Source organism: Phocoena sinus, chromosome 13 (assembly GCF_008692025.1).
Source record: "Phocoena sinus isolate mPhoSin1 chromosome 13, mPhoSin1.pri, whole genome shotgun sequence".
Lineage (NCBI taxonomy): Eukaryota > Metazoa > Chordata > Mammalia > Artiodactyla > Phocoenidae > Phocoena > Phocoena sinus.
Window position 1 is genome coordinate 60246745 of NC_045775.1, and position 12479 is coordinate 60259223.

General features: G+C 43.5%; 1 protein-coding gene across 7 annotated transcripts in view; it reads right to left on the bottom strand.

Moving 5' to 3' along the window:
• The window catches only part of TGFA (transforming growth factor alpha), a 153552-nt gene extending 141821 nt beyond the window's left edge, over positions 1-11731 (bottom strand). For 3 of the 7 annotated variants that reach the window (XR_004352970.1, XR_004352971.1, XM_032653460.1), the window contains exons 1-2: positions 11458-11731; positions 9706-9761 (exon numbers count right to left, since the gene is read on the bottom strand). Coding sequence is in view for 5 of the 7 variants with exons in the window: in XM_032653460.1 (XP_032509351.1) it covers positions 9706-9761; positions 11458-11497 (96 nt within the window). In the remaining 2 variants the exon portion in view is untranslated. Of the gene's footprint in view, positions 1-9705; positions 9762-11220; positions 11248-11457 lie in introns of those variants that run through there. The other 4 variants (XM_032653459.1, XM_032653465.1, XM_032653464.1 and 1 more) reach the window with 4 other exon arrangements.
• Positions 11732-12479: the final 748 nt, after the last annotated feature.

Sequence of the window (12479 nt, forward strand, 5' to 3'; positions counted from 1 at the left end):
TAAAAGTTTGAAACAACCTACATCTCTATCAATAAGGGGTGGATAAATGAATAATGACAGAGCTGTGTAACGGAATGCGTTAGTCATTAAGAATAGATTGATAGATACATTTGTATCTTTGCCACAGAAATATTTTCTCCATAGACTGCAAGTGAAAAGCAGATTTAAAAATACCAAATGCCATTTTTGAAGGAAGAAGAGTGAATATACAAATATATCTGTAACCACACACAGAAACGGATCTGGTAAGATCCCTGACAGTTCAACCTCATTAAGCAGATGTCTCTGATGAGCTGAATGTGCGGGTCTTTTCTAGATACTTTTGTTTGTAGATTCTGATTTCTATTTCGCTGTGGAAAAAGAATGATTAGGATTTAGCGAGGCTGGCAGAAAAGGAGGGTACCGAGTGGCCCACATGGGAGGTGGCGACCACAGGGTTGTGTGTTCTGGTAACACTAAGTGGCCCGCACTGGGGCCAGCACAAAAGATGTGTTTGTTTGGTTTTTTTTTTTTTTTTTTTTGGTGGGGGTCGGGGGGGCCTTAGGAGTTTTGATGAGGTTTAGGGAGAGTCCAGATCCAGAAGGATTCCCCATCAATGTGATCTATGAGTTTACCTCACCTCCCTAAAAAAATGCTCAGGCCCCAGGCTTGCTTTCATTCTAGCTCAGGGACCTATGATTCATCCCCTGAAACTCTAATTATAACACCCAAGGTCTGCTACGTGCAAAAACATCTGTCATTGTTCAAATGTGCTAGCAGAGAGTGTGTACGGCATGCAAACCGGCCTGTTGATGTGCTCCTTCAATGCAAAAGTGGTAACCCAGAAACCAGTCCAAGGTGAGAAGTGCCCAAGCCCAGAGTTTCCAGCTGAGCTCAGTGACAAATAAAGTGACCAGGTTATGTCCCTCGGCAGCTCACATGCCAATTCCTCAAAGCCACTGCCACGGTGAAAGTTACAAGTCTTACGTGCTTTCTTTCAACCAAGAAAAGTCTCCTAAGTTTGTGTTTTCCCTGCTGCCAAGGCCTGGCAGAGGGAGGGGAGCAGAGTGTGTAATTGCAAACCGCTCGTTTATCAGCTTTGGCTGCTTTTCTGTCACCACTTTACGTGTACCATTTAGCCAGTTAATCTCCCGTACCTCTTGGAAGTATAGTAGTTACACAGAGAGTGCCTCAGCCCTGGAAAGAGATGACGGAAGAGCCATCAAGGTATATCTATTCTCTAAGCACCCAGGAGAATTGTTTACTCACCTCATTCAAACTCAGATTAGAGGCCTAAAATCCAAGAGGAAGATATGGTCTCTTTGTCAGAACCCAACATTTTTTTACCTAGAAGTACTGAACTTAAAAACAAGTGAAAAAAATAAACAAAAAGCAAATGAACAAACAACAGAAATGTCCCATTTGCTCCCAACACTACAGTAACATCTAATGGACACAATAGTGTATCTGGAGGTTTTTAAACTTTTGAAAGCTTAAGAAACCATCAGGAAGCTACTTAGCAGCCTCTGCTAGAAATCACAGTACCATGCGTCATCCAAATCAGAAATGGCATTATTACAACAACTTTGGCACACGCATTTATGCAAACAAGCCATCAAATATGAAGCTTTGACTTGAATTTGGTTGACGATTAAAAAGAGGTTTTTCTTCAACATATCATTATCAAGAAAAACAAATTAAAAATATATTTTATTTGGGGGGGGCCTAAGTGCTTTGTTTCATATTTGGTAAAGTCATATTAACTGAGGTTGCAGGTGCAAAAGAAAAATTTTTAATTAAAAGGAGATCATTTATAAATCTGTGCTAAAGCTTTAGAAATCTGAATTGAATAGATTGTGAGGAAAATAAATAATTACCAAGAACACCTCAAGAAGTAGAAAACTTGAACGGATCACTAAAAAGGGACCAAGCTCAGAAGTTTCATAAGCAATTTCTTTCAATCTTACACAGAACCATTTGATTTCCATGATATTTCAGCTACTCCAGAGTGTAAACCAGATGGAACATTTTAATATTTATTTTAGAAAGCTGACATAACACTGATATCAAAACCAAAAAAAGAAAAAAGGCCCCAAATACTTCAGAACAGATCAAATCTAGCAGTAGATACAGAGAATAATACCACACAACCAAGAAGGTTCATTCCAGGAATTTAAGAATGGCTTTAATTTTTTTTTTTTTTTTTTTTTGCGGTACGTGGGCCTCTCACTGCTGTGGTCTCTCCCGTTGCAGAGCAACAGGCTCCAGACGCACAGGCTCAGTGGCCATGGCTCACGGGCCCAGCCACCCCACAGCATGCGGGATCTTCCCGGACTGGGGCACGAACCCGTGTCTCCTGAATCGGCAGGCGGACTCTCAACCACTGCGCCACCAGGGAAGCCCCAAGAATGGCTTTAATTTAACTGAGTCAATAAATATCCTCAAAACATTTGGAAAAACAACAACAACAACACATTATCTCCCCTGCTTTAAAAAACAAAGCAAAATACCAAATCTTTTAGTAAGTTATGAAGAGAAGTATATTTTACTAACATGATAAAGTTTATATGCATATATATACATATACAAATATACAGTCACATATATATGTATATTATATATAAATAACTGAAAAGTCAGCCTCTTGTGTGACTTAGTTAAATGTTACAAACATTAGCAGTACATCAAGAAAAATACAAGGATATCTACTGCCTTTAAAAAAATGTTGTTCTTAAAGTTCTAGTCAGCATGATAAGAAAAAGTAATGAGATGAAAATATAAAAGGAAAGAGGCAAAGTTATCACTATTCAAAATTACATGATCATCTACATAAGAAACCTGGATCAATGGAAAGACTATTAAAATTAACAAAACCCAGCACAAAATACAGTTGATCCTTGAACAACAGAGGTTTGAACTGTGTGGGTCCATTTATATGTGAGGTTTTGTTTTGATAGTAAATACTACACTACTACACGATCCGGGTAATTGAGTCTGCCCATGGGGGGAACCTTGGAAATGGAGAAACCGGTGATGTGAGGGCCGACCATAAATTAAAGGTGTATTTTTGGAGGGTTGGCCCCCTAATCCTTGTGTTGTTCAGGGGTCAACTGTAAATATAATTCATAAAAAGCTTTTAGACAGAGAAATGCAAATCAAAACTACAATGAGGTATCACCTCACACAAGTCAGAATAGCCATCATCAAAAAATCTACAAACAGGGGCTTCCCTCGTGGCGCAGTGGTTGAGAGTCCGCCTGCCGATACAGGGGACGCGGGTTCGTGCCCCAGTCTGGGAGGACCCCGCATGCCGCGGAGTGGCTAGGCCCCTGAGCCATGGCCGCTGAGCCTGCGCGTCCGGAGCCTGTGCTCCGCAGCGCGAGAGGCCACAACGGTGAGAGGCCCGCGTACCGCAAAAAAAAAAAAAAAAAAAAAAAAAATCTACAAACAGTAAATGCTGGAGAGGGTGTGGAGAAAAGGGAACCCTCCTGCACTGTTGGTGGGAATGTAAACTGACACCATTATGGAGAACAGTATGGAGGTTCCTTAAAAAACTAAAAATAGAACTACCATACAACCCAGCAATCCCACTGCTGGGCATATACCCTGAGAAAACCATAATTCAAAAAGAGTCATGTATCACAATGTTCACTGCAGCTCTATTTACAATAGCCAGGACATGGAAGCAACCTAAGGGTCCATCAACAGATGAATGGATAAAGAAGATGTGGCACATATATACAATGGAATATTACTCAGCCATAAAAAGAAACGAAATTGAGTTATTTGTAGTGAGGTGGATGGACCTAGAGTCTGTCATACAGAGTGAAATAAGTCAGAAAGAGAAAAATACTGTATGCTAACACATATATACGGAATCCAAAAAAAAAAAAAAAAGGTTATGAAGAACCTAGGGGCAGAATGGGAATAAAGACGCAGACCTACTAAAGAATGGACTTGAGGACATGGGGAGGGGGGAAGGTAAGCTGGGACAAAGTGAGAGAGTGGCATGGACATATATACACTACTAAATGTAAAACTGATAGCTAGCGGGAAGCAGCCGCATAGCACAGGAAGATCAGCTCGGTGCTTTGTGACCACCTAGAGGGGTGGGATAGGGAGGGTGGGAGACGCAAGAGGGAAGAGATATGGGGATATATGTATATGTATAGCTGATTCACTTTGTTATAAAGCAGAAACTAACACACCATTGTAAAGCAATTATACTCCAATAAAGATGTTAAAAATAAATAAATAAATAAAATTTTAAAAATGCTTTTAGATATCAATAACCAATTAGAATACAAAGCAGCGGAAAAGGTCTCACCCACTAGAATACAAGATCCATGAGAACAGGGATCAGTCTTGGCTGATTCCCTAGCACCTAGAAGCAGTTGCAGCACAGAATAGGTGCTCAATAAATATTTGTAGACTACCTGAATGAACAAGTTCACAACAAGGGCAAAAATACAAAATAAAAGAACCAAACTGAAATCCCACAAACAGATTCAAGTTTAGAAGAATTTAGCATATGATAAAAAAATGGAATTTCAAACCACACTAGGAAGGATAGATTATTCCACAAATGACAATTGACAATATTAACTGGTTGGCTGTTTTAAAAAAAAATGAAACATGAGTTGTACTGATACCTCACACCATACATTAGAATAAATTACAGGTAGATTAGTTCAGTATAATGAGACCACTAAAGAATTAGAAGAAAAAAATAGGTAAATGTTTGCCTCAACTTAGGATAGGGAAGGTTTTCCTAATTATACAAGCAAAGGTAGAAAGCTTAAGGGGAAAGATTTACAGTTTCTCTTACATAAGAACGAAAACCTTAGGCATGTCAAAAATATAAACAAAACAGTAAAAGACAAACAATAAATGAACACTTGCCAAGTATTAACAACCTTTTTACATAAAGTGTGTTATAAAGTTCTAAGAAAAGGATGATCCATCAGTAAGAAGAAATCTTGAAAGGTTAAGATGCAAATAACAAGATGATAAATGACACACAAACTTACTCACCCTAACAAATATTAAATATGAAATTGGGCTAAGATTTTTTTTCTCCAATCAACTTGGTAAATGTTAAAACTAACTTTTGGTTATAGAAGAATCTAGAAAGTAAGCATTCATATACTGCTGGTAGGAGAAAAAGCCAATTTCTAGAACTTATCCTAAATAATCAAAGATGAGCCAAACAGTTATATACAAGAATGTCTGTTGTGTCATTTATGTTCCTTGACTTTAGCATTATAAATTTAATATATGCTTACTATAAAATACTAATCAGGGCTTCTCTGGTGGCGCAGTGGTTGAGAGTCCGCCTGCCGATGCAGGGGACACGGGTTCGTGCCCCGGTCCGGGAAGATCCCACATGCCGTGGAGCGGCTGGGCCCGTGAGCCATGGCCGCTGAGCCTGCACGTCCAGAGCCTGTGCTCCGCAAAGGGAGAGGCCACAACAGTGAGAGGTCCGCATACCGCAAAAAAAAAATAAAAAATAAACTATAACAGTGTGGTACTGGCAACTTTTTTATTGGCAACTTGTTTACTATTATAAACAAGTCAACAATCATCACCCTTTACATTTTTCTTCACACTTTTAGACAAGTATTTTTGTAGCATATATATCAAAAAGTGAAACTGATGACCCAAATTATACCCACGTAAAATTGATAGCTATTGTCACGTTGACTTCCAAGAGAAGTTGTATCAATTTATATTCCCAACAACACTGTGTGGATTATTCATAACAGTGAGAAATAAGAAAAATCTGTATGTCCAAAGGGCTTCAAAATTATAGTAAACATAATCAAGAGCTTATTTCCCAGCCACTAAGAATGATGTTATGGTGAATGTTAAATGATATAAAAATGCTTACCATGAAAGATGGTTAAGTTACAAAAATAAGTTAAAGTGTGACCCTCTTGGAATTCATACAAGTTTTTAAAGAATATCTATTGACCTATACATTAATCCATCAGGCCGTGCAATGGAAGGTTAATCATAGTTATCTTTGGGTGGTGGAATTACAGGCCACTAAAATAACTTTTCTCTTATGCTTTCCTGAATTTTCTATGTTCTAGAGAAAAAAAATCTGTTTTTGCAATCAAAAACAAATCATAATCTATTTTAAAAAAACAATAAAACACTCTCTGAAAACTAGCTGTATAGAAGAATTTATATGCAACCACTCTTATCATAATGAAGAGTTTTTCAGGATAAATGTTACCTACCCAGCCAAGTGTTTGCCAACTGAGTCCACACTTGGAGTATTCAGTATGGGGCACCCCAAGGAGTCATCAAGTGCTCACTGGTCTCCCCTGAAGGTCAGCCTGTGCTCAGGGTGCCAAAGGCAAAGATGAAGACCAAGGGGCTCTGCCCTCAAGAAACCCTCAAACTAGAAGGGAAGAGGGGGCAAGTACCAGCCAATGTTAGTTGAAGGCAGGACTTGAAGGGGTCAGGACACGTTGTTGAGGTTCCCAGCCAGAAAAGTTAACACATTCAAAAATTAAAACCAAAAGAGGAAAGGCAACAGCAGGCTGGAGTTATACAAAGTTATACAAGCTTGTTATAGAAGGGAGTTATCTGTCAAATCTCTCCTAGAGGAAGCCCTAACCATCTGCAAGTACTTGAGAAGTGTAAACTCTAAGGTGGGGAAAACTAAAAGCTTTTCAAGGTAAGAGGACAGCAGAATATTAAGGACAAAACTACTGGGCATATAATATACTAGACTAGGGAAGTGAAAGAAAATTTTGTTTCCTCTGACTTAAAAGAGAAAGAAAAATACTAGCAAATACATAAAATTCCATTTCAATAAACTTCCTACTTTTTCTAAGCCCAAGTAACAACTATTCAAGTCATATTTAATACAACTAATTCCTAATGCTTCAAAAGAATTTACCCAAATTTTTAGAGAGGGTCTAAAGGGAATGTGCCTTGTGCTTAAAATGAAGACCTCCTAAGAGATGGTTCTGGTAGCCTAGATTTCTGGCTTTCCTGATTCTACAAAAGATTTTTATACTTGATATTTCACAGGAAAAAAAAAAAGCAAAACAAAAGTCACCATAAAAGTGCCCCAATCCTCTATCTAGATGCAATCTAACACATACTAGCTTGAGCACTGAATTAAGTTCATACTTTAAAATGAGGGGATGAAAAATATTTGAAATGACAGCAACACAACAGTCGATTTTTGGTGATCCACACAAAAGAAAGCATGACATGATTAGCTTTGGTCAGCTGGAGTTTAATAACATGGGATTATTACATTTTCCATAGGTAGAGTACAAGAACATTTAGAACAGGTAAGAGTTCTCAGCACGACTTCTAACTCTGCTCTGGTAAACAAGACAGGCCGTGGAAGTGCCCTTAATAATGCTCATAAACCCACGGCAGCATTTAAAACATCAAACGCAAAATGCAACTTGTTAGACAAAATGCAACTCGTTAAGCTAGAAGCTTCCCTAACAGCACCGACTGTAGAGCGGTGGGTCTCAGAGTGTCCCTTTACTCTCCTCCCCACCAGCAGCACAAGCCACACTGGGGAACTCTTTACACATGCAAACTCTCCCACCTCCTGCCCAGCCATCTGGTTTACCAAGCTCTCCAAGTGGTTGTAATTTGAGGATACTGCTGTGGAACACACTACAGAGGTTGTGAGTGTGAAACCAGGCACAAGATGCCCAATTCAGTGTCTCAGGCCAGTTCCATTTTGTTTGACCCAACCTCCACTTCCCATGCCCTGTCCCTTTTAGTGGGCAGCCCAAAGAGCAGGGCCTTGTTCAAAACATACTTTCAAAAGGCCTTTAGGGATAGGTCTAATGGAAAAACCATCTATTTTTCATATGTTACCACAGGAACATGAAGCATCATTTACTCCTATAAGAAAGGTCTCCTTTGCAGGGGACACTGAGTATTTACAGAAAGATCACTTTATCCTAGGAAACCAGATTTTGGAAAAGTAAATACAGGAAACTCAGGCTCTAAGGCTTCCATATACACCTTTACAGCCCTTGTTCAAAGTGAACTTTCCCTAATTTCAGCTGCCCAATAATGAAAACATGTGTCCTGGGCAAACCTCCACTGTTCACTCTGAAAGACAACATTACCAAGTAATGGAGAAGAGAACCGTCTTACTTCATGACCCCTGCTGGTCCCTCAGCCCCGAATCCACAGGGAAGCTGACCTGTTTCCTCTCTACCCATCCTTCATGGCATTTCGTGTCCTAGGACATCCTTCTTTAGCCTACATTTAGTCCTACTTCTGGGAACTGCCATAAAAATAATAATGCTTTTTTCTGGATGATAAAACCCATTATAAAATCAATGTCATTTTGTGTGTAGTGTTAAAATTTATTTTTAAAGTTTATAAATAGCTTCCATATTTACCATCTCATTTTATTCTCATAACAACCTGTGAAGTGGGTAGTTTTATTATTCTCACTTTATAGATAAGAAAACTGGAACTTAGTGCTGACTTCAATAAACAACTGACCACTGAACAGTAAGGAGGAAATACAAATTTTCTGCATCAAAAATTAAAGAATTCACAAGGTCCAAAAGAACTCCCAAACTTTCTTGAAGTTGTCATCTGCCAAACGATATTCGCTAAAATCTCTGAGTAGGATTTTAGTTTTGGTGGTATTTCCTGTCTTAGGAAGGGTGGGGAGATGGAAAATGAGATAAGTAAGACAAACTCTCAGTTACAGAATGGACATAACCTGCAATGATACCTGGAATTCTATGAGGTTCAAAGTGACAATGACGATGATTGATTAAACTCTTACTATGTGCTAGGCACCATTCTAGGTTCATTAACTATATTCAATGATCCTATTAATATCACCATTTTACACATGAGGAAAACAAGGCACAAGGAAGCTAAGTAACTTGCCCAAGATTACACATCTTGCTCCCTTGACACAGGGAGGACCTGGGACTGGAGAAGCCAAGACCCTGTGAGGTTTGCTCCGCCAAGGACGGAAACCTGACATGGGAGCGCAGCCACCACAGGAACCTAGATTATGTTCCCAATGTTGCCATTTAAGCAACAGTCTCCACATTCTCTTGGCCAAAACATCAATCAAGTAATCAGAAGAATCAGCTGAGACTCCTAACAGTTCCTTCTCAGACTGTTCCCATGGAGGTGGGGAAGGAGGGGAAAGATCCCGGTTTTCTAGATCTTGATTACTGATGGAACACTGGCTGATTTGCCTGGAGCTGCCTTTAACCAATTTAAGAAAAATTAGCGAGGAAAGCAGCTCTGGAGGAAATGGGCAGAATAAAGATGCACATGACACTGATGGGTTTTTAGTAATCTAGCAGAAAGGGAGGTGGGAGGCAGAAGCGGTGGTCAATGTACAGAACGACATTGGCTTTTTTGGGCCAAGTTCAATGGCTTTTTTTTTTTTTTAAAGCAATATAAATAAAAAGGAATCCTCACTGGTGTAAGTTCCTCCTGCCGTCTTTTCCTCTACTTTTTTCAACTGCTCATAGTTTGGACCTGTATGAGCCAGCTTTCACATATTGATCAACCTTTGCAAATTTATACATCTTTTTCTTAAGGGAGGAAACAAAGATCAAGTTGAACTCAGGCAAAAGAGAAAAATTCCATGATGAATGAATGCAGTCTTCACCGGCAAGTATAGTATGATGGCGGGGGTGGGGTGGGGGGGAGGCAGGGGCAACTTTACAAAGCTTCCTCAAATTTGCTTACCTTCATTGTTTCTTGCCTCTGATTTTCACTGAATAACCTAAGACCGCCTTGAGATCCTGAGAGTCCAAAAGAAAACCCAATTAAAACAATCTCCACGGTATTCCACCCATCTCGACTCGAGGAAAAGTCCCAAACCTGGGAGATGGAACTACAGTGACCACAGTTAGGTGACTTTTAATATCCACATTCCTTCCACACTCTCGTAATTCTGGCCCAACTACCTACTAACTGTGGGACCATGTGCTTCACTTTCCTCCTCCATAAAATGGGGACGATAATACTTTCTTCATCAGGTTGGTGTGAAAATTAAATGAGTTAATACATGCACAGCACTTAGAACAGTACCTGGTACAGAGTAAGTGCTCAAAGAGTGTTAGCTATTAATATTATTACTATTAGCATTTGCAAAAAACATTACATAGGGACCTAAATACAGGAGGCTTCTACTGTATTGGTAATGTTTTACTGCTTTAACAAAATAATCTAAAATTAGAACCATCAATACAAAAATATAAAATGGTCTTGGGAAAAGAAAAAAAAAGCCACTCAGAGTCATGCCACCTGTTGGGGAGTTTCAGGTGAGGGTACACCTCGAGGCAGCTGTGGAATCCCGTTCCACGGCTGCTCTGTATTTCCCTTATATGATGCCTCCACTTCTGCTGCGGTTCTTAATCAACCTTTCATGGGCAGGATTACGGGCGGGTCCGTGAACCCCCTGAAACTGTACACGGAACTGGGTGGGGCTGCGGCTCTGGGCATTTTGCAGGCAGGGGTTCTATAGCTTTTCTCACGCTCTAATAAATGATCTTGTAGGAAGCAACTTGCTTTACAGGGTTAAACGCAGGAGACAGGGACTGAACAATTCATTTCACGGAAGCTACGGCAGTAACCAGGACACCTGGGCTGTCAATCTGCTATCTCAACACGAGACCCGGCGCCGCGAGGGGCAAGAGCCGGCCGGGCAGTGACCTTCACCGTCGAAAATCTCACCGGCTTCCCAGACCCGACTCGGGTTTGCCGGGTTTAACTTCCCCTCCCTTCCCCCATCCCTCGTTCTCTTCCAAGAATAAACTCAAAGGAAATCAGCAGCGCTTCGTCTAGGGTTTCACTCCTGCCCTCGGTTGACACTTAAACCACTTCTCCAAGGGAAGTTAATTAAAACAACAATTAATCCGCACAAAAATCCACCCCCAAAGCTCGAGAACTCTCAAAGTTAGAAGACTGAGGCGCCGCTGCTGATGGTGAACATCTGCCGGTCGCTGGGGCTCACGGGTAGGCGGCGGGTACGAAAGGGAAGCAGCCAAGGTCCGGCCGGAGGGTCGGACGCTGGCCACCCTCTGCGACTGTACGCGCTTCCGACGCCGGTGAAGACTGGCTTGGAGGCAGCCAGGTAAGCAGGTAGGTGTGGGCAAGTGTACGAGCACACAGAGAAGGCGGATTAAAGCTCAAGCCCGTTCACCCACCGCTCCCCCTTCCCCGGCGGGTGTTCTCACGCACCGCCCGGCGGCCACTTACCGGGGAAAGCATGAGCGCTCGACGGTCCCCCTCTTTGGAGTAGGCTCCCCCAATTCCTAGTAAGCCTGAGTGGCTCCCCTTGCCTCCCAGCCTTCAAGCCTCGAAAAGAATCCGCCGCCCTCTCCTCTCCCAGGCGGGCGCAGAACACCCCCGGGAGAGAGAAGTGGAGGGGACAGGGGAAAGCGGGGTGTCGCGGAGGGCAGGTGCCACCGGGCGCGCAGTAGGCAGCGTACGTACCCAGCACGAAGAGGGCGAGCTGTCCAGCCGAGGTAACCATTTTACGGGCAGCGGGCGGCAGGCACTCCAGCCTCCTGCCCTACCTGAGGTGCCCAAGTGGCGAAGCGGCGCCGCGGTGCGGGGGAAAAAGGCGCCGGCTAGGCAGGGCCAGCCCCCGGCGCGGGCGGGCGGAGGGAGGACCGCGCGCCTCTGCTGGCACTCGCCCCGCCGCGCCGGCGGCCGGGCGGAAACGGGAAGACGGTTACCGTCACCTCCGCCACTCGGCTACTGGGCCTGGCGGACCACCTTCGCGGCCCGGTTGGGGGGCCCCTCTAGGGGCAGGGGGGGTGGGGGTGGGGTTGGAGCAGGGGCGGGGAGACTGCGCGCACAGTGCAGTGCCGGGCCGGGCGGGGCGGGGCGGGGGCGGCGCGGCGCGGCGCTACCCGGGAATCTCCGAAGTCCGCGGCGCGGGCCGGGCACCCAGGCCGAGGGAAAGGCAGGAAGCGCCTGATTTCAGACACCACCCTCAGACTAACAGCTCAGTGCGGAGCCCGAGCGGCCGGGCGCAGTGGCCGCTTCTAGGTTCCAGGCAGGGGAGCGGAGCGGCCCTGGCGTCTGTCACTTGCGCCAACGGCAGCTGCCGGGGGCTCTCCCGGGCAAGGCGCTGAGACTCGACCCGGAACGGGACCTGCGAGCTTCACCTGCCCCTGTCAAGACTTGGCCCAAGGAAAGTGCTCCCCAGAATCGAGCGAAGAATTTGTTCAACCAGATTTCCCACCTGCGCCCCCATCCGAGAGAACGCTGGATTTTCGGGACGCCTGCCGCGGGAGCACAGCCACCCCACGTTCTCAGGCGGCACGTTGTTAAGATCAGCGTGCTTTCGTGCATCTGGTCTGATGCTGACAACGAAGATGGGTCTTTGCTGTGGGGCACCTGGTTATCTATCACCACCAGTACCCCCAGACCACTCCACCCCATCCCGCCACAGGCCGTTGAGGCCGAGAACAAGGTAGCATGCAGCCATATGTCCCTGAGAGAGGATG